Genomic DNA, 23,899 nt, shown 5'->3' on the forward strand with positions numbered 1-23,899 from the left:
AGTGGTGCTATCTTGGCTCTCTGTAGCCTTGCCTCAGCCTCCCACATAGCTGGGATTACAGGTGCCTGCCTGCAAGCCAAGCTAATTTTTGTAGAGACGGGATTCTACCATGTTGACCAGGCTGATCTCAAACTCCTGACCTCAAGTGATCTGCCTTTCTTGGCCTCCCAAAGTGTGGGGATTATAGGTGTGAGCCATCGCGTCCGACCACTCTACAGAAAATTTTTTAAAAATTAGCTGGGCATGGTGCTGTGTGCCTGTAGTGATAGCTACATAGGAGGCTGAGGTGGGAGGTGCTCTTAAACCTGGCTCTGGGAAGTTTTGTAGTGATACCATAGATTGCGACTGACAACGTTATCAGACTGTGGACCAATATATATTCTACCATCCCATGTGGATGAACATCCTAAGATCTCTCCTCTGAAGCATTTTTATTTTCCTTTTGTTGCTGTCGTATTTGTTAAGCTACATTCCACAAATTTAGGAATTTTCCTTAAAAATCAATAGCTGTATTACATCAGTGAGTGTCTTTTATTAATAAATTAGAAAAGGCTAGTTGGATATTTAATTGCTGATTCTATAGATAAGCTTTTTTTTTTTTTTTTAGATTTATTGGATATAAATATATAAGATACCTGCTAGGCACTTGTTGAGAAAGTGTGATCATGCAATGCAGCACAGAGAGGGTGATGGTTTTAAATGTAAAAAGTGAGGGTAATGGCAAATGCCCATCAATGATAGATGGGATAAAGAAAATGTGGCATATATATACCATGGAATATTATGCAGCCATAAAAATGGATGAGTTCATGTCCTTTGCAGGTGAATGAAGCTGAAAACCATCATTCTCAGCAAACTGACACAGGAACAGAAAACCAAACACCACATGTTCTTACTCATAAGTGGATATTGAACAATGAGAACACATGGACACAGGGAGGGGAACATCACACACCGGGTCTGTCGGTGGGTGGGAGACTAGGGGAGGGATAGCATTAGGAGAAATACCTAATGTAGATGATGGATTGATGGGTGCAGCAAACCACCATGGCACGTGTATACCTATGTCACAAACCTGCATGTTCTACACATGTGTCCCAGAACTTAAAGTTTAATTTAAAAAAAAAAACGGTGAGGGTAATGGTAGTCTAATATAGATGCTATATAATGGTGACCTATTAAGTCATATGTTTGTTTGTTTGTTTGAGATGGAGTCTCGCTTTGTCGCCCAGGCTGGAGGGCAGTGGTGCAATCTCAGCTCACTGCAACCTCTGCTTCCCGGGTTCGAGTGATTAGCCTGCCTCAGCCTCCCAGGTAGCTGGGATTACAGGTACCCACCACCGTGCCTAGCTCTTTTTTTGTATTTTTAGTAGAGACAGGGTTTCACCGTGTTAGCTAGGATGGTCTCGATCTCCTGACCTCATGATGCGCCCGCATTGACCTCCAAGGTGCTGGGATTACAGGTGTGAGTGTTTAGAACAGCTCTTTAAGCTAGTAAACCAGAGTGGAACAGTTGTGTATAAGTACTTTGGGTTGGAACCATAAATATGCTGCTTTCCTACTCTGAGTAGAGTGCAAAGACATGAAAATGGGACAACAGTGATTAGCCTCTGCTTTACTGTTACCTGCATGGGGCCAGAACTGTGACCACTTAAAGTCCTATACAGAGTAGATGACCAGGTAGAAGTAACTACTAAGTCCTTGTCAAGAAGGCTTGGTCATGGAATATAGCAAGGAAACAGAGATGGTAAAAGTAAATGAAATGAAGAGACTTACGTTGGTTTTCTTGGTATACCCTCCATGTCTTAACAGTGTTCTGGAAGAAAAGACTAAGGAAAATAAAGGCAAGGAGATTGGCAAAGAAGTAATAAATGAAAATGATGAAAGTCCTCACATTGAAAAGCCTGAAAAAATATCAAACAACAAATACTTTTTAAAAAATCCACATTTTGTCAAAAAATAACAGATGCCAGTGAAGTTGTGGAGAAAAAGGAATGCATATACACTGTTGTTAGGAGTGTAAATTAGTTCAACCGTTGTGGAAGAGAGTTTGGCCATTCCTCAAAAACCTAAAGACAGAAATACCATTCGAACCAGCCTAGGCAACATGGTGAAACCCCGTCTCTACTAAAAAATACAAAAAAATTAGCCAGGTGTGGGGGCAGGTGCCTGTAAATCCCAGCTACTGGGAGGCTGAGACAGGAGAATCGCTTGAACCTGGGAGGCAGAGGTTGCAGTAAGCCAAGATCGCACCACTGCACTCTAACCTGGGCAACAGAGCAAAACTCTGTCTCAAAAAATAAAATAAAATAAAATAACCATTCAACCCAGCAATCCCATAACTGGGTATATACCCAAAGAAATATAAACCATTCTATTATAAAGACACATGCATGTGTATGTTCACTGCAGCACTATTCACAATAGCAAAGACATGGAATCAACCTAAATGCCCATCAATAATAGACTGAATAAAGAACATGTGATACATATACACCGGAATACTATGCAGCCATTTAAAAAAATGAGATTATATCCTTTGTGGGGACATGGATGGAGCTGGAGTCCATTATCCTTAACAAACTAACACAGGAACAAAACCAAATGCCATATGTTCTCACTTATAAGTGGGAGCTGAATGATGGGAACACATGGACATATAGAGTAGAACAACACACACTGGGGCTTGTTGGAGGGTGGGAGGAGGGAGAGGATTGGGGAAAATAACTAATGAGTACTAGGCTTAATACCTGGGTGATGAAATAATCTGTATAACAAACCTCCATGCCACGAGTTTACCTATGCAACAAAACTGTACATGTACCCCTGAACTTAAAATAAAACTTAGAAAAAAATTTGTATTTTAAAATTTTAGATGCTACTAGAAAGAAAATACATCCTCTATAAAAGTGGAGAAATCAGATTGACATTGACAGTATTGGAATAGGAAGCAGATAGTTTGATATTATTAGCAAAGTAACAGTATCAAAAACTTCCATACCTAGCTAACTATATTTCAAGAATATAGACAAAGAATGCAGTATTTATTTATTTATTTTTGAGGCAGGGTCTCACTCTGTCACCCAGCCTGGAGTGTAGTGGCATAATCATGGCTCACTGCAGCCTCAGCCTCCTAGGCTCAGGTGATCCTCCCACCCACAACCCCCCCAGTAGCTGGGACTACAGGTGTGTGCCACCACACCTGGCTATTTTTTTGTAGACATGGAGTTTCACCATGTTGCCCAGGCTAGTCTCAAACTTCTGGGCTCAAGTGATCCACCTGCCTTAGCCTCCCAAAGTGCTGGGATTATAGGCAGGAGCCACTGCACCTGACCAAGAATGTTATTTTTCAGATGTGCAAAGACAGATAGAATTCATTCATCAAGAAGAAAACTGAACAAGGAAGGAGTGGTAAGAAAAATCAGTGAACAAAAACAATTTTAAACTATATTTTTTATTCTAAATATTTTTAAAGTTTGTCTTTTTGCTAATAAGTGAATGTGGTAGAAAATTCAAATGACATAGGGTGTATACAGTAAAGAAGATGTAAATCTTCTTTTCTTTCCTAATTCCTAGTATTCATTTTTCCTTTTTAGACATAACCACTGTTACTATTAATAAGATCCTTCTGGCCGGTCACGGTGGCTTAACGCCTGTAACCCCAGTACTCTGGGAGTCCAAGATGAATGGATCGTCTGAGGTCAGGAGTTCGAGACCAGCCTGGCCAACATGGCGAAACCCTGTCTTTACTAAAAATACAAAAATTAGGCAGGTGTGGTGGTGGGTGCCTGTAGTCCCAGCTACTCAGGAGGCTGTGACAGGAGAATCACTTGAACCTGGGAGGCGGAGGTTGCAGTGAGCCAAAGACACGCCACTGCACTCCAGCCTGGGTGACACAGCGAGACACCATCTCAAAAAAAATAAAATAACATCCTTCTGGGGTTATTTTATGTATGTAAATACATCTTGATATTTTCTATCAAAGGAGGATGTTGTTGGATTAAAAGCAAATAATTAATAAAACATTGGACAATGGAAGAAATACAGGAGTAGAGAAGATTCAGGGAAATTAAAACATTTCAAGCTTTAGTTTCAGAGGAGGCTGCAATTACATAGACACATTAAAAAGTTAAAGATGGCTAGGAGTGGGGCAGTGGTTCACACCTATACTGTCAGCACTTTGGGAAGACGAGGTGGAAGGATCAGTTGAATCCAGGAGTTCAAGACTAGCCTTGGCAAGATAGCAAGACCCCCATCTCTACAAAAACAGGAAAGGCTACATAACTAATCTAGGAATGTAACAAAACCTTGTAACAGCAATATGAGAAGAGAAAATTATAGATCGTTTTTCACATGTGAACACAGAAGAATCCAAAATAAAGTATTAATAATTGGATCTAATAGGGCATTGAAAATGATACACAATGACCGAGTGCGGTATATCCCAGAAATCAAAAGTAAACATTAGAAAACTTTTGGGATTGTGATAGATTTTTAAAACTATTTGATAGCCATTGGTGATACCTACTTTTAGCATATTAGGAACAGAGCATTATGTTCCTAGTTGGATGAAAAGTTATCTGTCAAAAACTTAAATCACCTTACAATTATGAAACTTTGAGAAGTAGTCCCATCAAAGTCAAGAACAGGATGATACTGTTCTGAAGGTTTTAGCCAATGCAGTAGGACAAGAAAATGAAATAAAGAGGTTTGGGGATTGGAAAGGGGAAAAACAGAATTGTCATAGTTTGCAGACAGTGTTATCTGTTAAATATTTAACACAAAGAGAATTACCAGAGGTTATTAGAACAAATGAAAGTGCTCAAGGCCGAGTACGGTGGCTCACACCTATTATCACAGCACTTACGAAGGCAAAGGCAGGGGGATAGCTTGAGCCCAGGAGTTCAAGGCCTACCTGGGTAACGTAGTAACATCCTGTTCTCCACCAAAAAAAGATGAAAAAAGACCCCCCAAGAAAAACCGCTTTATAAGGTTTCTGGAATACAAGATCAATTCACAAAATTAATGGTGTTCCTAAATCCAGCAATAATAAAATACAAACTGTAACAAAAAACAGATTGAGTATTCCTAATCCAAAAATCTGAAATCTGAAATGTTCAAAGTTTCATTAGAAATTTTTTGAGTGCTGATATAATGCACAAAAGGTCATGATCAAAGGAAATGTTCGTTGGAGTGTTTCAGACTTTCAGATTAGGGATGACCAACCAGTAAGCATAATACAAATACAGTATTTCAAAATCTGAAACTCTTCTCTTTTTTTTTGTTTTTTGTTTTGGAGACGAAATCTCGCTCTTGCCCCACAGGCTGGAGTGCAATGACGTGATCTTGGCTCACTGCAACCTCTGCTTCCTGGGTTCAAGCGATTCTCCTGTCTCAGCCTCCCGAGTAGCTGGGATTACAGGCGCCTACCACCACGCCCGGCTAATTTTTGTATTTTTAGTAGAGACGGGGTTTCACCGTGTTGACCATGCTGGTCTTGAACTCCTGACCTCAGGTTATCCACCCGCCTCGGCCTCCCAAAGTGCTGGGATTAGAAGAGTGAGCCACTGTGCCCGGCTCCAATTTTTGTATTTTTAGTAGAGAGGGGGTTTCACCATGTTGGCCAGGCAGGTGTTGAACTCCTGACCTCAGGTGATCCACCCGCCTTGGCCTCCCAAAGTGCTGGGATTACTGGGATTATAGGTGTGAGCTATCGCACCTGACCCTAAAACTCTTCTTTCCAAGCATTTCAGGGTTACTCAACCTATACTATTTATAAGAATTACAAAATCAGTGAGGTAGGTAGGAATAAGTCTAATAAAATATTTTTTTTTGTTTGTTTGTTTTATTTTTTGAGACGGAGTCTTGCTCTGTCGCCCAGGCTCGATTGCAGTGGCACAATCTCGGCTCACTGCAAGTTCTGCCTCCCGGGTTCACACCATTCTCCTTCCTGCCTCAGCCTCCTGAGTAGCTGGGACTACAGGTGCTTGCCACCACACCTGGCTAATTTTTTGTATTTTTTGTAGAGACAGGGTTTCACCGTGTTAGCCAGGATGGTCTAGATCTCCTGACCTCGTGATCCACCCGCTTCAGCCTCCCAAAGTGCTGGGATTACAGGCATGAGCCACCGCGCCCAGCCTAAAATATGTATTTTTATGAAGAAAAGGATTACTAGGGGACATAACAGAAGACCTAAGTAAACAAAGCTCAAGGGTATCATTTATCCCCAAATTAATAAAAAAAATTAAGGTAGTTCCATTGAAGTCTCACAAAGTACTTTTTACAGACCCCCACACACAAAAAAAATCCAAACTTTTTTTTTTTTTTTTGAGGTGGAGTTTCCCTCTGTCACCTAGGCTGGAGTACAGTGGCACAATCCTAACTCACTGCAGACTCTAACTCCTGGGCTCAAGCAATCTTCCTGCCTCAGCCTGCCAAATAACTGGTACTACAGATGTGTGCCACCATGCTTGACTAATTGAAAAAAGAGAGAGATGGATGGGGTCTCTCTGTGTTGGCCAGGCTGGTCTCAAACTCCTTGCCTCAGGCAATCCTCCCTCCTTGATCTCCCAGAGTGCTGGGCTTACAGGCATGAGCCAGTGTGCTCAGCCTTAAATTCTGTTTCTTTTAAGTAAGCTTATAAGAATAGCCAAGATAGGCCGGGCGCGGTGGCTCAAGCCTGTAATCCCAGCACTTTGGGAGGCCGAGGCGGGCGGATCACAAGGTCAGGAGATCGAGACCACAGTGAAACCCCGTCTCTACTAAAAATACAAAAAATTAGCCGGGCGCGGTGGCGGGCGCCTGTAGTCCCAGCTACTCAGGAGGCTGAGGCAGGAGAATGGCGGGAACCTGGGAGGCGGAGCTTGCAGTGAGCCGAGATCGCGCCACTGCACTCCAGCCTGGGCAACAGCGTGAGACTCCGTCTCAAAAAAAAAAAAAAGAATAGCCAAGATAATTTTGAAGAAAGCTTAAGAAGATAGCTTGAATGGCCAGATATTAAGACTTAATGTTGGTGTGGTGTAGTGACTCACCCCTATAAATCCTAGCGATTTTGGGAGGCCAAGGCAGGAGGATGGCTTGAGCCCAGAAGTTTGAGACCAGCCCTGATAATATGGTGAGATCCTGTCTCTACAAAAAAAAAAATTCGCCACATGTGGTGGCATGGACTGGTAGCCCCAGCTACTCAAGAGGCTAAGGTAGGAGAATCACTTGAGCCCAGGAGGTCGAGGCTGCAGTGAGCTGTGATCACACCAACGCACTCCAGCCTGGGCAACAGAACAAGACCTTGTCTCAAATCTAGAAAAGACAACGTTAAGTGATGGTGATTATTACAGGGGATGCATTAGATTTAGTCATTAATCCCTGGAGCAAAATAAAGACCCAGAAACAATCTTGTGCATATATGGGCACTACTTGGATCATGGTACAGGTGAAATTAAAAATTAGCGTAGGATCCAGACTTGTTAGTCAGGTGGGGAAAAAATTAACAAATATTGCAGCCATAAAAAAGAATGAGTTCATGTCCTTTGCAGGGACATGGATGAAGCTAGAAGCCATCATTCTCAGCAAACTGATACAGGAAAAGAAAACCAAACACTGCATGTTTTCACTCATAAGTGGCAGTTGAACAGTGAGAACACATGGACACAGAGAGGGGACTATTACACACTAGTGCCTGTCAGGGGATGGGGGGCAAGGGGAGGGGAGAGCCTTAGGACAAATACCTAATGCATGCGTGGCTTAAACATAGATGATGGGTTGATAGGTGCAGCAAATCACCATGGTACATCTATATCTATGTAACGAACCTGTACTTTCTGCACAGTATCCCAGAACTTAAGGTAAAATTTAAAAAATAAAATAAAATCTCTAGCTCTAAAGGTAAGGAATGCATGGGTTAGTGGAATAAATTAAATGACACTACAAATTCAGCAGTTGGACAAAATCTGAAAGTAGCCTATTGTATTAGTCTGCTCTCACATTGCTTTAAGGAAATGCATGAGACTGGATAATTTATAAAGAAAAGAGATTTAACTGGCACACAGTTCTGCAGGCTGTACAGGGAGCATGGCAGTGTCAGCTTTCGGGGAGGCCACAGGGAACTTAGAATCATGGCAGAAAGCAAAGTGGGAGCCAGCACTTAGAGAAGGAGGAAGAGAGTGAGGAGGGGGAGGTGCCATACACTTTTAAATGATCAGATCTCATGAGTACTCTATCAGGAGAACAGCACCAAGTTTAGCACCAGGATAGTACTAAAGTGTTCATGAAGGATCCACCTCCATGATCCAGTCACCTTCCACCAGGCCCCACCTCCAACACTGGGTATTAAGATTTTACATGATATTTGGGCGGGAACAAATATCCAAACTATATCAGCTATTCTGAGGGACAGCTGGCCTAGTCTCTTCACTGAGTTGATGTCATGTCAAGTAAAGGGTGCAGGGAGTCAGGAGAGCACTCTTAAAGGTTATAAGTGATTTAAGAGATATAAAAACCAAATGTAATATATGGACTTTGATTGGATCTTGGTAAGAATAAACTGGGAATAACACTTTTTTGTAAAGCTGTTGGCAAGGGCCAGGTGCGGTGGCTTACACCTGTGATCCCAGTACTTTGGGAGGCCGTGGTGGGCCGATCACCTGAGGTTGCGAGTTTGAGACAAGCCTGACCAACATGGAGAAACCCCATCTCTACTAATAATACAGAAAAATTAGCCGGGTGTGGTCGTGTATGCCTGCAATTCCAGCTACTCGGGATGCTGAGGCACAAGATTCGCTTGAACCTGGGAGGTGGATTGCAGTGAGCCGAGATTGCTCCATTGCACTCCAGCCTGGGCAACAAGAGCAAAACTCCATCTCTGGGGAAAAAAAAAAAAAAAAAAAAGCTGTTGGCAAGGTTTAAATGAGAGTCAGGTATTAGATGATGATAATAAAGAATTGTTAATTTTGAAAAAAATTGGCCGGGCGCAGTGGCTCAAGCCTGTAATCCCAGCACTTTGGGAGGCCAAGATGGGCGGATCATGAGGTCAGGAGATCAAGACCATCCTGGCTAACATGGTGAAACCCCGTCTCTACCAAAAAATACAAAAAAAAATAGCCGGGCGAGGTGGCGAGCGCCTGTAGTCCCAGCTACTCAGGAGGCTGAGGCAGGAGAATGGCGTGAACCCGGGAGGCAGAGCTTGCAGTAAGCTGAGATCGCGCCACTGCACTCCAGCCCGGGCTACAGAGCGAGACTCCGTCTCAAAAAAAAAAAAAAAAAATTAACATATAAAAATTAAGAGAAAAAAATTGGCTACGCTCAGTGGCTCATGTCTGTAATCCCAGCACTTTGGGAGGCCGAGATGGGTGGGCGGATCACATGAGGTCAGGAGTTTGAGACTAGCCTGGCCAACATGGTGAAACCTCATCTCTACTAAAAATACAAAAATTAGCCAGGCATGATGGCACACACCTGTAAACCCAGCTATTCAAGAGACTGAGGTAGGAGAATTGCTTGAACCCAGGATGCAGAGGTTGCAGTGAGCCTAGATCGCGCCATTGCACTCCAGCCTGGGTGACAGAGCAAGACTCTATTTCAAATAAAGGAAAAAAATAATGCAGGAATTTTAAGAGCATTGAAAAACTGACAGGAGGCTGGTGTAGTGACTCACACCTCTAATCTCGGCACTTTGGGAGCCTCAGGCGGGCGGATCATGAGGTCAGAAGTGCGAGACCAGCCTGGCCAATTTGGTGAAACCCTGTCTCTACTAAAAGTACAGAAAATAGCCAGGCGTGGTGGTGTGCGCCTGTAATCACAGCTACTTGGGAGGCTGAGGTAGGAGAATAGCATAAATGCAGGAGGCAGAGGTTGCAGTGAGCCAAGGTCCCACCACTACTGCACTCCATCTACCCTGAAACAGAGGGAGACTACCATCTCAAAACAAAACTGACAGGAGTGTGAGGAATTACCAAACCAAGAAGGGAGGAGGAAATCCAGAGAGTTCCCAGGCACGTTGGCTGAACCAGAAGAGATTGCTGAAAGACCAAGCAGTAGTTTTGACACACTCATGAGTCTAGAAGGACAATAGAGGCTAGGACCTACCAATATAGGGAGCCTAGTAGGTTACTCCACATATTTCAATGTATACTGAAGGGTTCCCCCTGGGAATAAGGGTGCGCTAGAAGTAAGCCAGCCTTTCTGTGAATTTTATTCATCTGTATAGCCCAGTTATTGCAAGCACTGAAATTTAATTAAGTTGATTATAAGTGGCTAGTATCCTAGATGATTGACAAAATAAATGTACTAAATGAAAATTATCTCTAGGGGAAGACATTTTCCTACACCTCAACATATTTCTGTAGTTGTAAGACGTACATTTTTTTCACATTAGTATTTAAAATGGAAGAATAGGCCGGGCGCGGTGGCTCATGCCTATAATCCCAGTACTTTGGGAGGCTGAGGCAGGTGGATCATGAGGTCAGGAGATCGAGACCATCCTGGCTAACATGGTGAAACCCTGTCTCTACTAAAAATACAAAAAATTAGCCGGGCATGGTGGCGGGCGCCTGTAGTCCCAGCTACTCGGGAGGCTGAGGCAGGAGAATGGCGTGAACCCGGGAGGTGGAGCTTGCAGTGAGCCGAGGTCATGCCACTGCACTCGAGCTTGGGCGACAGAGTGAGACTCTGTCTCAAAAAAAAAAAAAAAAAGGAAAGAAGTATATCAGATATTATGACATCTTAAATTGCTGCCAGGAGGCAGTTGTAACATGGTTGGCATTACCTGCACATGAGCAGACTTGGTTGTCATTTGTGGTATTACTGAAAAACTGTACTTTTTAGTCAGACCATTTAACATGACCACTTAAGAAAGGGCAGCGAATTCTAATTGTGATCTGAAAATCTGTGGGCTTCTTTTGGTAAGATTAAAATAACCTCAGTATTAGACCTTGCCAAATGAATGTCGTTGGCTTAGAAGAAAACTCCCGGAGACATAGTGTGGCACTATTTACTATTTAGAAATGCAGCATTAAAAAAAAGAAAAGAAAAAGGAAATGCAGCATCATCGCACTGCTGGGCTTAATTGGAGGAAAAAAGAAAAGAAAAAAAAAAATACAACATCACCTTTGTTTTTAGTAGCACAGGCAGCAGCACTGTTTGGAAAAACTGAAAATCTATGACCCTGGGTGGGAAAAATGATTCAGAAGATTCAGATTCTGAATGTGAGTTATTAGAAATACCTTAACCAGTTTTATATTTTTCTTTTTGTATAAGAGCAACATGATAAAAATGCATATCTAGTTACATAAAAAGCTTCCAGTAAGAAGTAAAAATTCTAAGCCATAGAAGTCATTATATACTTTGGTTGGCATTATTTTTTCTTTCTTAGTACTACCTGAAATAAATGTTATGTCTTATAATTGGCTGTATCTTAGATTTGATTAAATACTGTTCAGTGTCCAGACATGCAGCAAGACAAGTTAACCTGAATTATTACTAGAAGAAGCAGTTTAGATTGGCAGTGGACCACAGGGCTCCACATATTCTGGAATTAATGAGTCAGTGATTATAAAAGAACAATATTTAACACATCAAAAGAAATAAAGGAGATTTCTGTAGAAAACCTAAAATTCTGAAATTATCACAGATTTAAAAAAATCAAATAGAAAATCTAGAAATGAAAAATACAAAAACTCAAATCTGTTTTGGATGGTTTTTTTCCAGCATATAAAACATAATTGAGACCAGCTTGGGCAACATGGGGAAATCTCATCTCAACAAAAAATAAAAAATTAGCCAAGCATGATGCCTTGCACTTGTGGTCCCAGCTACTTGGGAGGCTGAGGTGGGAGGATCGCTCAAGCCCGGGAGGTCAAGACTGCAATGAGCTGTGATTATGTCACTGCACTTCAGCCTAAGTGACAGAACGAGACCTTATCTCAAAAAAAAAAAAAAGGAAAAATAGTAATTGAGAGAATTAGTAATAATTGAGATAATTAGTGATCTGAACGATGACTCAAAAGAGGCTCTAGAATAAAGCACGAAAAAGACAGTACAGGAGAGTGTAGGAGACATAGTTAAAAGGTATGTTGTGTCTTATTAAAGTATCAAAGAGGGACATTGGGGTATAAACTGTATTTAATGATACTGGCTGAGGATTTTCCAAAAGTGATAAAATCAGACTTTAGAATTAAGAAGCCTAATGAATACCAAGTAGGATTGAGAAAAAGAAACCTACCCTTAGGCATGTCATAGTGAAACTGTAGAAATAGAGACAAAGTCTCAAAAGCAACCAGGAGAAAACATTTCAGCTTCCAAGGAGCAAAAATATCTGACCTTTGACTTTTGGCTGTAGCAATTGTAGAAGCCAGAAATATCTTCAATATGCTGAAATAAAACAACTGCCAACATAGAATTTTATTTGCTGTGAAAATATCCTATAATTTCGAAGCAAAGGTGAAATAGATACTGTCATACAAAACAAAATAATAACAGAGTTTACCCACAAATATGTGCTAAAGGAAATGCTAAAGAAGTTTTTGGGCAGATGGAAAAAGAACTCAGATGAAAGGTTGGAGCTTCAGGAAGGATGAAGAGCAATAAAAAGTTAATGTGCTGTCTATCTTGATAAACTCTGTTATACAGAACAATAGTAGTATCTTGTTGGGTTTAAATGACAATAACATATAAACCAGAAGGGAAGAAGGAAGACACAGAATAATTAAATGGCGTTAAATTGGTCCTAGTTTCTTTCATTATCCAGGAAAAGGTAAAAGAATCAGCTAACACTAGACTTCAATATATCAAAAATGCACGAGTACACAAATATTGTACTCTAGTTCGTAGTTTGTGTCTCACAAGGGCGTAGGGTTAGCAGTTCTGAAACCACCTCATGTGTATACTTGGATTGAACAAGTAAACATTGTAGATACTGAGATCCAGACTTGCAATGTCAGAGAAAGAAATAAGGAAAGGAAGAAAACTAGTATGAACCTTTGGTGTTCAGTTAGAATCAGAGATGTCAATATGAACTCAAGGTTTTATATATGTATATACATGTATAGATTGATTCAAAATAAACATACATGCATTTGTATGTCTTGGGTTACACACATACATTTCCTAGCTCAGTCCACTAGGGGGGACCTTGAAGCATTCACACCCGAGTAACTGAGCATCCCTAGTGCCAGACCCTGATTTTTTATTTTATGTTATGTTATTTTATTTTATTTTATTTTATTTTACTTTAAGTTCTGGGATACATGTGCAGAACATGCAGGTTTGTTACATAGGTATACATGTGCCATGGTAGTTTGCTGCACCTATCAACCCGTCATCTAGGTTTTAAGCCCTGCATGCATTAGGTATTTGTCCTAACACTCTTCCCTCCCCTTGCCCCCCATCCCCCAACAGGCCCCCATGTGTGATGTTCCCCTCCCTGTGTCCATGTGTTCTCATTGCTCAACTGCCACTTATGAGTGAGAATGTGCAGTGTTTGGTTTTCTGTTCCTGTGTTAGTTTGCTTAGAATGATGGTTTCCAGCTTCATCCATGTCCCTGCAAAGGACATGAATTCATTGTTTTTTATGGCTGCATAGTATTCTATGGTGTATATGTGCCACATTTTCTTTATCCCGTCTATCATTGATGGGCATTTGGGTTGACTCCAAGTCTTTGCTATTGTAAATAGTGCTGCAATAAACTTATGTGTGCATGTGTCTTTATAGTAGAATGATACGTAATCCTTTGGGTATATACCCAGTAATGGGATTGCTGGGTTGAATGGTATTTCTGGTTCTAGATGCTTGAGGAATCGCCATGCTGTCTTCCACAATGGTTGAACTAATTTACACTCCCACCAACAGTGTAAAAGCATCCCTATTTCTCCACATCCTCGCCAGCATCTGTTGTCTCTTGACTTTTTAATGATCACCATTCTAAATGGCATGAGATGGTATCTCGTTGTGGTTTTGATTTACATTTCTCTAATGACCACTAATGATGAGCTTTTTTTCACGTGTTTGTTAGCCGCATAAATATCTTCTTTTGAGAAGTCTGTTCATATCCTTCACCCACTTTTGGATGGGATTGTTTGGTTTTTCTTGTAAATTTGTTTAAATTCCTTGTAGACTCTGGATGTTTGTCAGATAGATAGATTGCAAAAATTTTCTCCCATTCTGTGAGTTGCCTGTTCACGCTGATGATAGTTTCCTTTGCTGTACAGAAGTTCTTTAGTTTAATTAGATCCCATTTGTCTATTTTGGCTTTTGTTTCAATTGCTTTTGGTGTTTTAGTCATGAAGTCTTTGCCCATGCCTGTGTCCTGAATGGTATTGTCTAGGTTTTCTTCTATGGTTTTTATGGATTTAGGTTTTACATTTAAGTCTTTAATCCATCTTGAGTTAATTTTTATGTAAGGTGTAAGGAAGGGGTCCAGTTTCTGTTTTCTACATATGGCTAGCCGGTTTTCCCAGCACCATTTATTAAATAGGGAATCCTTTCCCCATTGCTTATTTCTGTCAGGTTTGTCGAAGATCAGATGGCTATAGATGTGTGGTGTTATTTCTGAGGCCTCTGTTCCGTTCCATTGGTCTATGTATCTGTTTTGGTACCAGTACCATGCTGTTTTGGTTACTGTAGCCTTGTAGTATAGTTTGAAGTCAGGTAGCATGATGCCTCCAGCTTTGTTATTTTTGCTTGGGATTCTCTTGGCTATATAGGCTCTTTAAAAAAAAAGTTCCATATTAAATTTAAAATAGTTTTTTCTAATTCTGTGAAGAAAGTCAGTGGTAGCTTGCAGACCCTGATTTTTAAATACTATTATTCAGTACAAGAAAGCAGAGCTCCTTGAAATAATAGTTGATTCCAGGGCTAGAGCAGGGAAAATGCAAGATCAGTCTATAACATCTTGTGGTGCCAGAAAGTAAAGATATGCACAAAAAAGTAAGAGGAAATGTCCAAAGGATACAGGAACCAACCTGAAAGGGTTACCAATGGCCTAAATTAGAACAATTATAGTAACAAAATGATACTATTGGATTAAACCTGTAGAAAAAAATAAATATGCCTGAGTCCATAGTGAAATGAATGAATGAATGTGTAGAGACTGAACAGCTCTCCCTAACAGAAGAATTCCAATTAAGAATTTTGGAGGATTGTAGGAATGAAATATTACCTTAATCAAATACCGCAGTAATAATTGCAGGCAAAATCTATCATTGGGTGCTAAAATTAGTGGACAAAAGTTTAATGAGAAACAGAGTATTTGCATAGTCTCAGAGTATCTCCCTATATTTCTTAATTACAAAAGGAAAAATAGTAACTTCACTGTAGAGAAACCCAGAAGATACCTTAACCAAGAAATCAAGATTACCATCGCCAGTAATAAGACATTGTCATTATAGACTCTGTAATATGATGCACTGAGGAGGTCACAATGTCACTTACCTGTTATTGTTTGCAAATGCATAACCTCAATCCAATCATGAGAAAACATCAGACAAACCCAGTTGAAGGAAATAAAGTAAAATACCTGACCATTACTCTTCAAAATTGTCAAAGCCATTAAAAAAAAAAAGAAGAAATTGGCCGGGTGCGGTGGCTCAAGCCTGTAATCCCAGCACTTTGCGAGGCCGAGACGGGCGGATCACGAGGTCAGGAGATCGAGACCATCCTGGCTAACACAGTGAAACCCCGTTTCTACTAAAAAATACAAAAAACTAGCTGGGCGAGGTGGCAGGCGCCTGTAGTCCCAGCTACTCAGGAGGCTGAGGCAGGTGAATGTTAAAGCCGGGAGGCAGAGCTTGCAGTGAGCTGAGATCCGGCCACTGCACTCCAGTCTGGGCCACAGAGCGAGACTCCGTCTCAAAAAAAAAAAAAAAAAAGAAGAAGAAATTGAGGATTGTAAGAGTAAAGAAACATGACAGCTACCTACACTGTGGGATACTGGGCCAGAAAAAGGACTTTAGTGAAAATACTGATGAAATTTGAATAACATGTGTAGGTTACTAGTTAATAGTATCGTATCATTGTTAATTTCCTGGTTTTGGTCATTGTACAATGATTATATAAGATTCTAATATTAGGAGTAGCTGGGTGAAAGCCATTCTGTACTATTTTGCAACTTTTTTGTAAATCTAAAACTATTTCAGGCGGGGCGCAGTGACACAGGTCTTTGGGAGGCTGGGGCCGGTGAATAGCTTGAGCTCAGGGGTTCAAGATCAGCCTAGACAACATGGTAAAACCTCATCTCTACCAAAAATACAGTAATTAAAAAAAAATTAGCAGGGCGTGATAGTGTGCATCTGTGATCCCAGCTACTCGGGAGGCTGAGGCGGGAGAATCGCTTGAACCCGGGAGGCGGAGGTTGCACTGAGCTGTGATGGTGCCATTGTACTCCAGCCTGAACAACAGAGTGAGACCCTGTCTCAAAAAATAAAAAATAAAACTATTTCAAAAGAGAAAGTAAGTGGTTAAACAAATTGTGGTATATTCATACAATGGAATGCTGTCTAGCAATAGAAAGGATGAACTGTTTATACACACAGCAGAATGGATGAATCTCAGAATAATTATGCTGAGTGAAAGACCTCATAAGAAAGTGCATATTGTATGATTCCATTTATATGAAATTTTAGAAAATGTAATCTAGCCGGGAGCAGTGGCTCACGCCTGTAATCCCAGCACTTTGGGAGGCTGAGGCAGGTGGATCACCTGAGGTCGGGAGTTCAAGACCAGCCTGACCAACATGGAGAAACCCCATCTCTACTAAAAATACAAAAAAATTAGCCAGGGTGGTGGCACATGCCTGTAATCCCAGCTACTTGGGAGGCTGAAGTGGGAGGATTTCTTGAGCCTGGGAGGCGGAGGTTGCAGTGAGCCGAGATCGTGCCATTGCACTCCAGCCTGGGCAAAAAGAGCGAAACTCTGTCTCAAAAAAAAAAAAAAAAGAAAATGTAATCTATAGTGACAGAAAACAAATCAGTAGTTGCCATAGAGACAAGGTCACAGGCAGAGAGGAGTGGGAGGGAGGGATACAAACGGGCACCAGGATACTTTTGGGAGTAATAGATATGTTCACTATCTTAATTCTGGTGATGATTTCATGAGTGTATATGTGTCAGAACTTAAAGTTATACACTTTAAATGTGTGCATTTTATAGTATGTCAACTATACTAAAATAAAGTTGTTTTTATTTTTAATGCATAATATAATTTTTAGGACATCCATTAAAGTTCCAGACCGGGCATGGTTGGCTCACGCCTGTAATCCTAGCACTTGGGGAGGCCAAGATGAGAGAATCACTTGAGTCCAGAAATTTGAGACTAGCCTGGTCAACATAGCGGGACCCCATCTCTTCAAAAAATATATAAAAATTAGCCAGACATAGTGGTGCATGCCTATAGTCCCAGCTACTTGGGAAGTTGAGGTGGGAGGAATGCTTGAGCCCAGGAGTTAAAGGCTACAGTGAACTATGACTGTGCCATTGCACTCCAGCCAGGTGACAGACCAATACCCTATCTGTTAAAATATATATATAAATGTATACAATATAAAATATATTATATATAAAAGCCTATCTTATTTCCAGACTAACAGAGGGGAGACAATGAAATAAATAGTCAAACATTCTAAAAGAAGGCATAAAGAAGAAAAAAAGGAACATAGTACATGTAGAACAAATAGTAAATTCATCATAAAATTCAAGAAATAAATCAGTACTGACATTACTGATATGATATACTAAATTTATATAAAATTTATATGAATATATACTAAATATTCCAATTAAAGAGATATACAGGATTTAATGTAAGAAGAAAATGTATGTGCTATGTAAAACAGAAACAACTACAATGTAAAGATGCAGAAAGATTGTAAACAAGATGAAAATAGATACATCACATATTATCCAAAGTACAATATTTAGAGGTTTGCAGTAAGGGATAAAACTATTAGATAATGCTAACTTTTAGGTTAGAGGAATGCAGCATTGTACTTGGAAGGGGAACTTGGGGTTTAGACAATAATAAGGTTGTTTACACAAGTGTTTGTTTTATGAAAATTTGTTACGCTCCACATTTGATTTTTATACACTTTTCCCATATGAGTATTCTATTTCACAATTTATTTTTAATTTTTAACTTTTTTTATTTTTTTTGAGACGGACTCTCTTTGCCCCCAGGCTGGAGTGCAGTGGCGTGATCTCAGCTCACTGCAACCTCCGTCTCCCAAGTTCAAGCAGTTCTCCTGCCTCAACCTCCAAAGTAGCTGGGACTACAGGCGTGCACCACTACGCCTGGCTAATTTTTGTATTTTTAGTAGAGACAGGGTTTCTCCATATTGGCCAGGCTGTTCTCAAACTCCTGACCTCAGGTGATGCGCCTGCCTCAGCCTCCCAAAGTGCTGGGTTTACAGGTGTGAGCCACTGCACCCAGCCTTAATTTTAAAATAATAGAGACAGTGTTTTGATATGTTGACTAGGCTGGTTTCAAACTCCTGATGCTCCTGCTTCAGCTTCCCAGAGTGTTGGGGTTACAGGCATAAGCCACTGTGCCTGACCTACAAATTTTTTTTAGGTAAAAAACCAAACAGCAACAAACACATGGCCCAGACAATCAGTAATTTGGGAGCAATTGGTTTGCCTTATAGAAAAGTAAATCTTTTAGAAAAGTATGCCTCACAACATACAGAAAAAGACACTTATAACTGTACTGAAGACCTAAATAGAAGGGAAAGCAAAATTTAACTGTTAAGAGAAAATACAGGAAAAAATTTCTGTGCTTTTATGGTACAAGATAATTTTTTTTTTTTTTTTTTGAGATGGAGTCTCGCTCTGTCACCCATGATGGAGTGCAGTGGCATGATCTCGGCTCACTGCAGGCTCCACTCCTGGGTTCACACCATTCTCCTGTCTCAGCCTCCCAAGTAGCTGGGACTATAGGTGCTCGCCACCACACCCGGCTAATTTTTTGTATTTTTAGTGGAGACGGGGTTTCACCGTGTTAGCCAGGATGGTCTTGATCTCCTGACCTTGTGATCCACCCGCCTCGGCCTCCCAAAGTGCTGGGATTACAGGCGTGAGCCACTGCGCCCGGCCACAAGATGATTTCTTAAACAAAATACAAATACAAAGATCTTAAACGAGATTTTAAAAATTGATAAATTTCACAGTATAAAAATATTAAAATTAGAATGTGGGCCAGATGCAGTGGCTCACACCTGTAATCCTAGCACTTTGGGAGGCTGAGGCGAGCAAATTGCCTGAGCTCAGGAGTTTGAGACCGGGCTCAGCAACATGGTGAAACCCCCCTTCTCTACTAAAATACAAAAAATTAGGCCGGGCATGGTGGCTCACGCCTGTAATCCCAGCACACTGGGAGGCCAAGGCAGGCAGGTCACCTGAGGTCAGGAGTTTGAGACCAGCCTGCCTAACATGGTGAAACCCCGTTTCTACTAAAAATACAAAAAATTAGCCAGGTGTGGTGGCACGCACCTGTAATCCCAGCTACTTGGGAGGCTGAAGCAGGAGAATCAGTTAAACCCGGGAGGCGGAGGTGGCAGTGAGCCGAAACCACACCATTGCATGCCAGCTTGGGCAACAAGAGTGAAACTTCATTTCAAAACAAAAACAAACAAACAAAAAAATTAGCTGGCCATGGTGGTGCACAACTATAATCCCAGCTACTTGGGATTGGGAGGCTGAGGCACGAGACTTGCTTGAAACCGGGAGATGGAGGTTGCAGTGAACCGAGATCACGCCACTGCTCTACAGACTGGGTGACAGAGCAAGACTTTGTCTCAAAAAAAAAAGAACCTACTATAAGAGTATAGGAAAGCAATTCAGAAAAGAGTAAACAACTATATGAATATGTTCATTTCAGTAGTAATCAGGACAGTGCAAAATCAAATAACAGTGAAATCAAGTGTCTCTTTATTGGTAAAAATTAAAACCTTTTTTTTGGAGATGCCTTCTCACTTTGTCACCCAGGTTGGAGTGTAGTGGCGCGATCTTGGCTCACTGCAACCTCTGCCTCCCAGGCTCAATCAGTCTGCCCACCTCAGCCTCCCAAGTAGCTGTGACTACAGATCCTCCCCACCATGCCTGGCTAATTTTCTTGCATTTTTGGTAGAGATGGAGTTTCACCAGGTTGCCCAAGCTGGTCTCAAACTCCTGAGCTCAAGCGATCTGCCCACCTCGGCCTCCCAAAGTACTGGGCTTACAGGCGTGAGCCACTGGACCCAGCAAAAAAATTAAAACTGATAATAGTAAGTAATGTAATCATATGAGGAAATGGAAAGTCACTGTTGTTTGAAGTATAAACTGGTGCAGCCTTTTTGGAAAATAATCACCATATCTCGAAAAATTAAAAATGAAGATTGAAAATACCTCTAACATTTTCACTTCTATGCATATAAACTAGAGGAATTTCTCAAGGAGATTGGGTAAGAATATTTGTTATATTATTTGTAACAGTGGAAAAAGTATACTGTAAGTCTGTCCAAGACTAGGTAAACTAATGTAGTATCCACAAAATGGATAACAGTGAAACTATATGTATTGTTTTCTTTTTCAGGCTATTCACATGGATTATTTTGGTTGTAGGTTAAATATGTTATGTATTATAACCCTCTCTGTGTAGGAACAGATTTGCTAGTTTACGTTTGTAGAGTTTTCCCTTAAGTGATCATTATTACTGATATTTCCCTAAATTCAAGATTTTTTTCCTTAAACATTGACTTCTCTTAATCTATTCAGGGAAAATAGTAGTATTCAAAAATTTATTTTGCTTCTTCATTATTTATGCTTTTTTATAGGACTAATGTTTCAAGCCAGACTCCCTCTGCCAAAAGAAGTTTGGGATTTCTTCCTCAGCCAGCTCCTCTTTCTGTTAAAAAACTGAGGTGTAACCAGGATTACACTGGCTGGAATAAACCAAGAGTGCCCCTTTCCTCTCACCAACAGCAGCAACTGCAGGGGTAGGTTAATTCTTTCATTTTACTTTCTTTTTTATAAAGTGATTCAATAGAAGTGTGCTTTGGTGTAAAACATAATTAAAGGAGTCACATTAAAGTTCTAAAATATTTAGAAATTAGATCACTTATTAAAGTTTTGTTACATCCATAAGTAATGTTAACTTCATTTTCTATTCGCCAAACAATTTTAGAACTTTGGAATATATATAATACTCATTTTAAAGCAGAAAATGTGTATTTTCCAACCCGTTACACTTCATTCTGCGGCTGAGATACTTTCAACGTTTTTTATATATTTTTCCTAGTTTCTTCATGGTTATATATTTATTAAACACAAAAAGGAGATCATAGTATAATAACTGTAGTAATTATAGTAGCTATCTTTTTTATTTTTTTTTTTAATAGAAATGGGAATCTCACTATGTTGCAGGTTGGTAGAATTCCTGGCCTCAAGCAATCCTCTCTCCTCAGCCTCCCAAAGTGCTGGGATTACAAGCATGAGCCACTGTGCCTGGCCAGTAGCGCTGTTACCTAAAGTATTTATTGTGTGCCAGATACTGTCTGCTAAGTGTTTAAATTGATTTTTTTTCTTTTAAATCTTCGCAACAAGTCTTTGAGATAGATATATTAAAAGTCTGGTTTTATGAATAAAGTAAGACTTAGGAAAGTTAATTAACTTGCTCAAAGTGATATAGTCAGTAGTAAATCCGGGCAGTTATGCTCCAATTGCATTCTTAATCACTATGCTATATTGCTTCTCTGTTATCTTTTTCACTGCACATTAATCTTGGCACCCTTGTATGTTAATACAGAACTTTCAACCACGTAAGTGTGCATTTAGGTTTCCCTTTTTTCCAAATATAATTCAAGCTAGAATGAACATTGTTATACACATATGTATGTTTTTACTGCTTGTTGGAACTTTTCTATAGGATAAAATATTGGAAGTAAAATTGTTAGGGATTAAGACTACGGAAGGCAGTTTGAAATTTTTAATTATTTTTCCCAAACTGCTCTCTCATAACCTATCAACTTATTTGTTTTTAATCTCACTCAAAGTACTGCTTTTATACCAGCTTTAAACTTACAACATTACTTGAACAAGTGATATATGCCAAATGGCTTATTCATAGTAGTTTATATGCTTCATATGTTTGCAGAAAACATCATAAAATTTGCAGTGAAAACAATTCACTCTCCTTTCTGCTTACCTGTTGCTTTCTCTAATCTTCATCTTTTCTACTCTTTCTTCTATGATGTTTGCTTTCCAGTCAAATGCTTAATTTCCTTTGTTCTTCATTCTAATTGTTCTACCTCAGTTATCTTGCTGCCTCCTAACCAGACAACATTTTATATTGGTCTTATCTATCCCATTTCATAACCGTTCTTCATCTGGGTCTTTGTCTCTGTCTACCCTGATCTTACTTGTTTCATTTTCCTATTGCCTTCTCTTGTATATTTTTTAGTTTACTTGTGGTTTCTGTTATTCACCTCCTTCAGACTCTTCAGAGCCTTGTGAGTTGCCACCCTTGGTGCTCTAGGCTCCTCCAGTGTTTCTTTCGTTTCTGTATAGTACCTATACCCATCTCTAGAAATAACATTTTTGAGCAAAACTCTGTCTCAAAAAGAAAAAAAAAAAAAAGATTCAAACTAAGGATCACAATGGACAAGCAAGAATAAATGAAATGACAAATACTTGAACCCAGAAAAGATGGAGAAGGAAAGGTATATTGAAAATGAAGTTTTAAATTGAAGATACCCAAGTGAAAATAATTTCAAATGAAAATGGGCTTTAAAAAGGAAAGTCGGAAAAGAAAAAAAAAAGAAGAAGAAATATAAAAAACCAGAAAGGGCCAGGCATGGTGGCTCATCCCTGTAATCCCAGAACTTTTGGGGGTGGGTGGATCGCCTGAGGTCAGGAGTTCGAGACCAACCTGACCAGTATGTTGAAACTCTGTCTCTACTAAAAATACAAAAATTAGCCAGACATGGGGGCGTGTGCCCATAATCCCAGCTACTCAGGAGGCTGAGGCAGGAGAATTTCTTGAACACAGGAGGTGGAGGTTGCAATGAGCTGAGATTGTGCCACTGCACTCCAACCTGAGTGACAGAGTGACACTCCATCTCAAAAAAAAAAGCCAGAAAGAAAGTAGTTGAATTAGAAAAAGGCAAAGAATACACCCATATTACATATAGTTAGTGTCCCAGAAGAAGAAGACCAAAGCATTGAGACAGAAGTAGTGTTAAAAAACTATAATCCTGCTGGCATGGTGACTCATGCCTGTTATACCATCACTTTGGGAGGCAGAGGTGGCTAGATCTCTTGAGCCCAGGAATTCGAGACCAATCTGGGCAACATAGCGAAACCCCATCTCTACAAAAAGTACAAAAATTAGCTGGGCTTGGTGGCGTGCACCTGTGGTCCCAGATACTCGGGGGACTGAGGCAGGAGAGTTGCTTGAGCCCAGGAGGTCAAGGCTGCAGTGAGCCATGATAGTCCACTGCACTTCAGCCTGGGAGATCAGAGAACGAGACCTTGTCTAAAAAAAAAAACAACAAAACAACTATAATCCAAGAAAACTTCACTGAAATAAAAGTCTTGAATCTATATATTGAAAGAGTTTTCCAAGTATCTGGAAAATTGACCTAGAATAATCAAGACAAATCTTAGTACAACTATTAGACTTTAAAGACAAGGAAAATCCTCAGTTCCTTAATCAAAAAGGTGAAATAATTTACAAGGGCAACAGAAATAGACTGGCATCAGACTTCTCAAAATCATCATGCAGAGCAGGATAACATTAACATCATTTTCAAAAAACTCGATGGAAGGAGGCGTGAAACAAATACTTCATGCCAAGCCAAGATGTCAAATATGCAAGCTAGCAAAAAAAAGTTTGAAGTATAAGAACTTGGAATACTATACACACATTTGCTCTTTCTGAGGA

The 23,899-nt window shown here is 40.2% G+C and overlaps 2 protein-coding genes across 5 annotated transcripts in view; one reads left to right on the forward strand and one right to left on the reverse strand.

Moving 5' to 3' along the window:
* CNOT9 (CCR4-NOT transcription complex subunit 9) overlaps positions 1-13,404 on the reverse strand; it is an 83,257-nt gene extending 69,853 nt beyond the window's left edge. The window contains exon 1 of the mRNA XM_050751285.1: positions 13,380-13,404. Coding sequence (XP_050607242.1) covers positions 13,380-13,397 — 18 coding nt within the window. The 5' untranslated portion in view covers positions 13,398-13,404. The remainder of the gene's footprint in view (positions 1-13,379) is intronic.
* Positions 1-23,899, forward strand: part of USP37 (ubiquitin specific peptidase 37) — a 124,967-nt gene that overhangs the window by 39,545 nt on the left and 61,523 nt on the right. For all 4 annotated transcript variants that reach the window (XM_050751258.1, XM_050751255.1, XM_050751256.1 and 1 more), the window contains one exon: positions 20,793-20,954. In XM_050751258.1, coding sequence (XP_050607215.1) covers positions 20,793-20,954 — 162 coding nt within the window. The remainder of the gene's footprint in view (positions 1-20,792; positions 20,955-23,899) is intronic.

The sequence above is a fragment of the Macaca thibetana genome, chromosome 12, assembly GCF_024542745.1.
Source record: "Macaca thibetana thibetana isolate TM-01 chromosome 12, ASM2454274v1, whole genome shotgun sequence".
Classification (NCBI taxonomy): Eukaryota; Metazoa; Chordata; class Mammalia; order Primates; family Cercopithecidae; genus Macaca; species Macaca thibetana.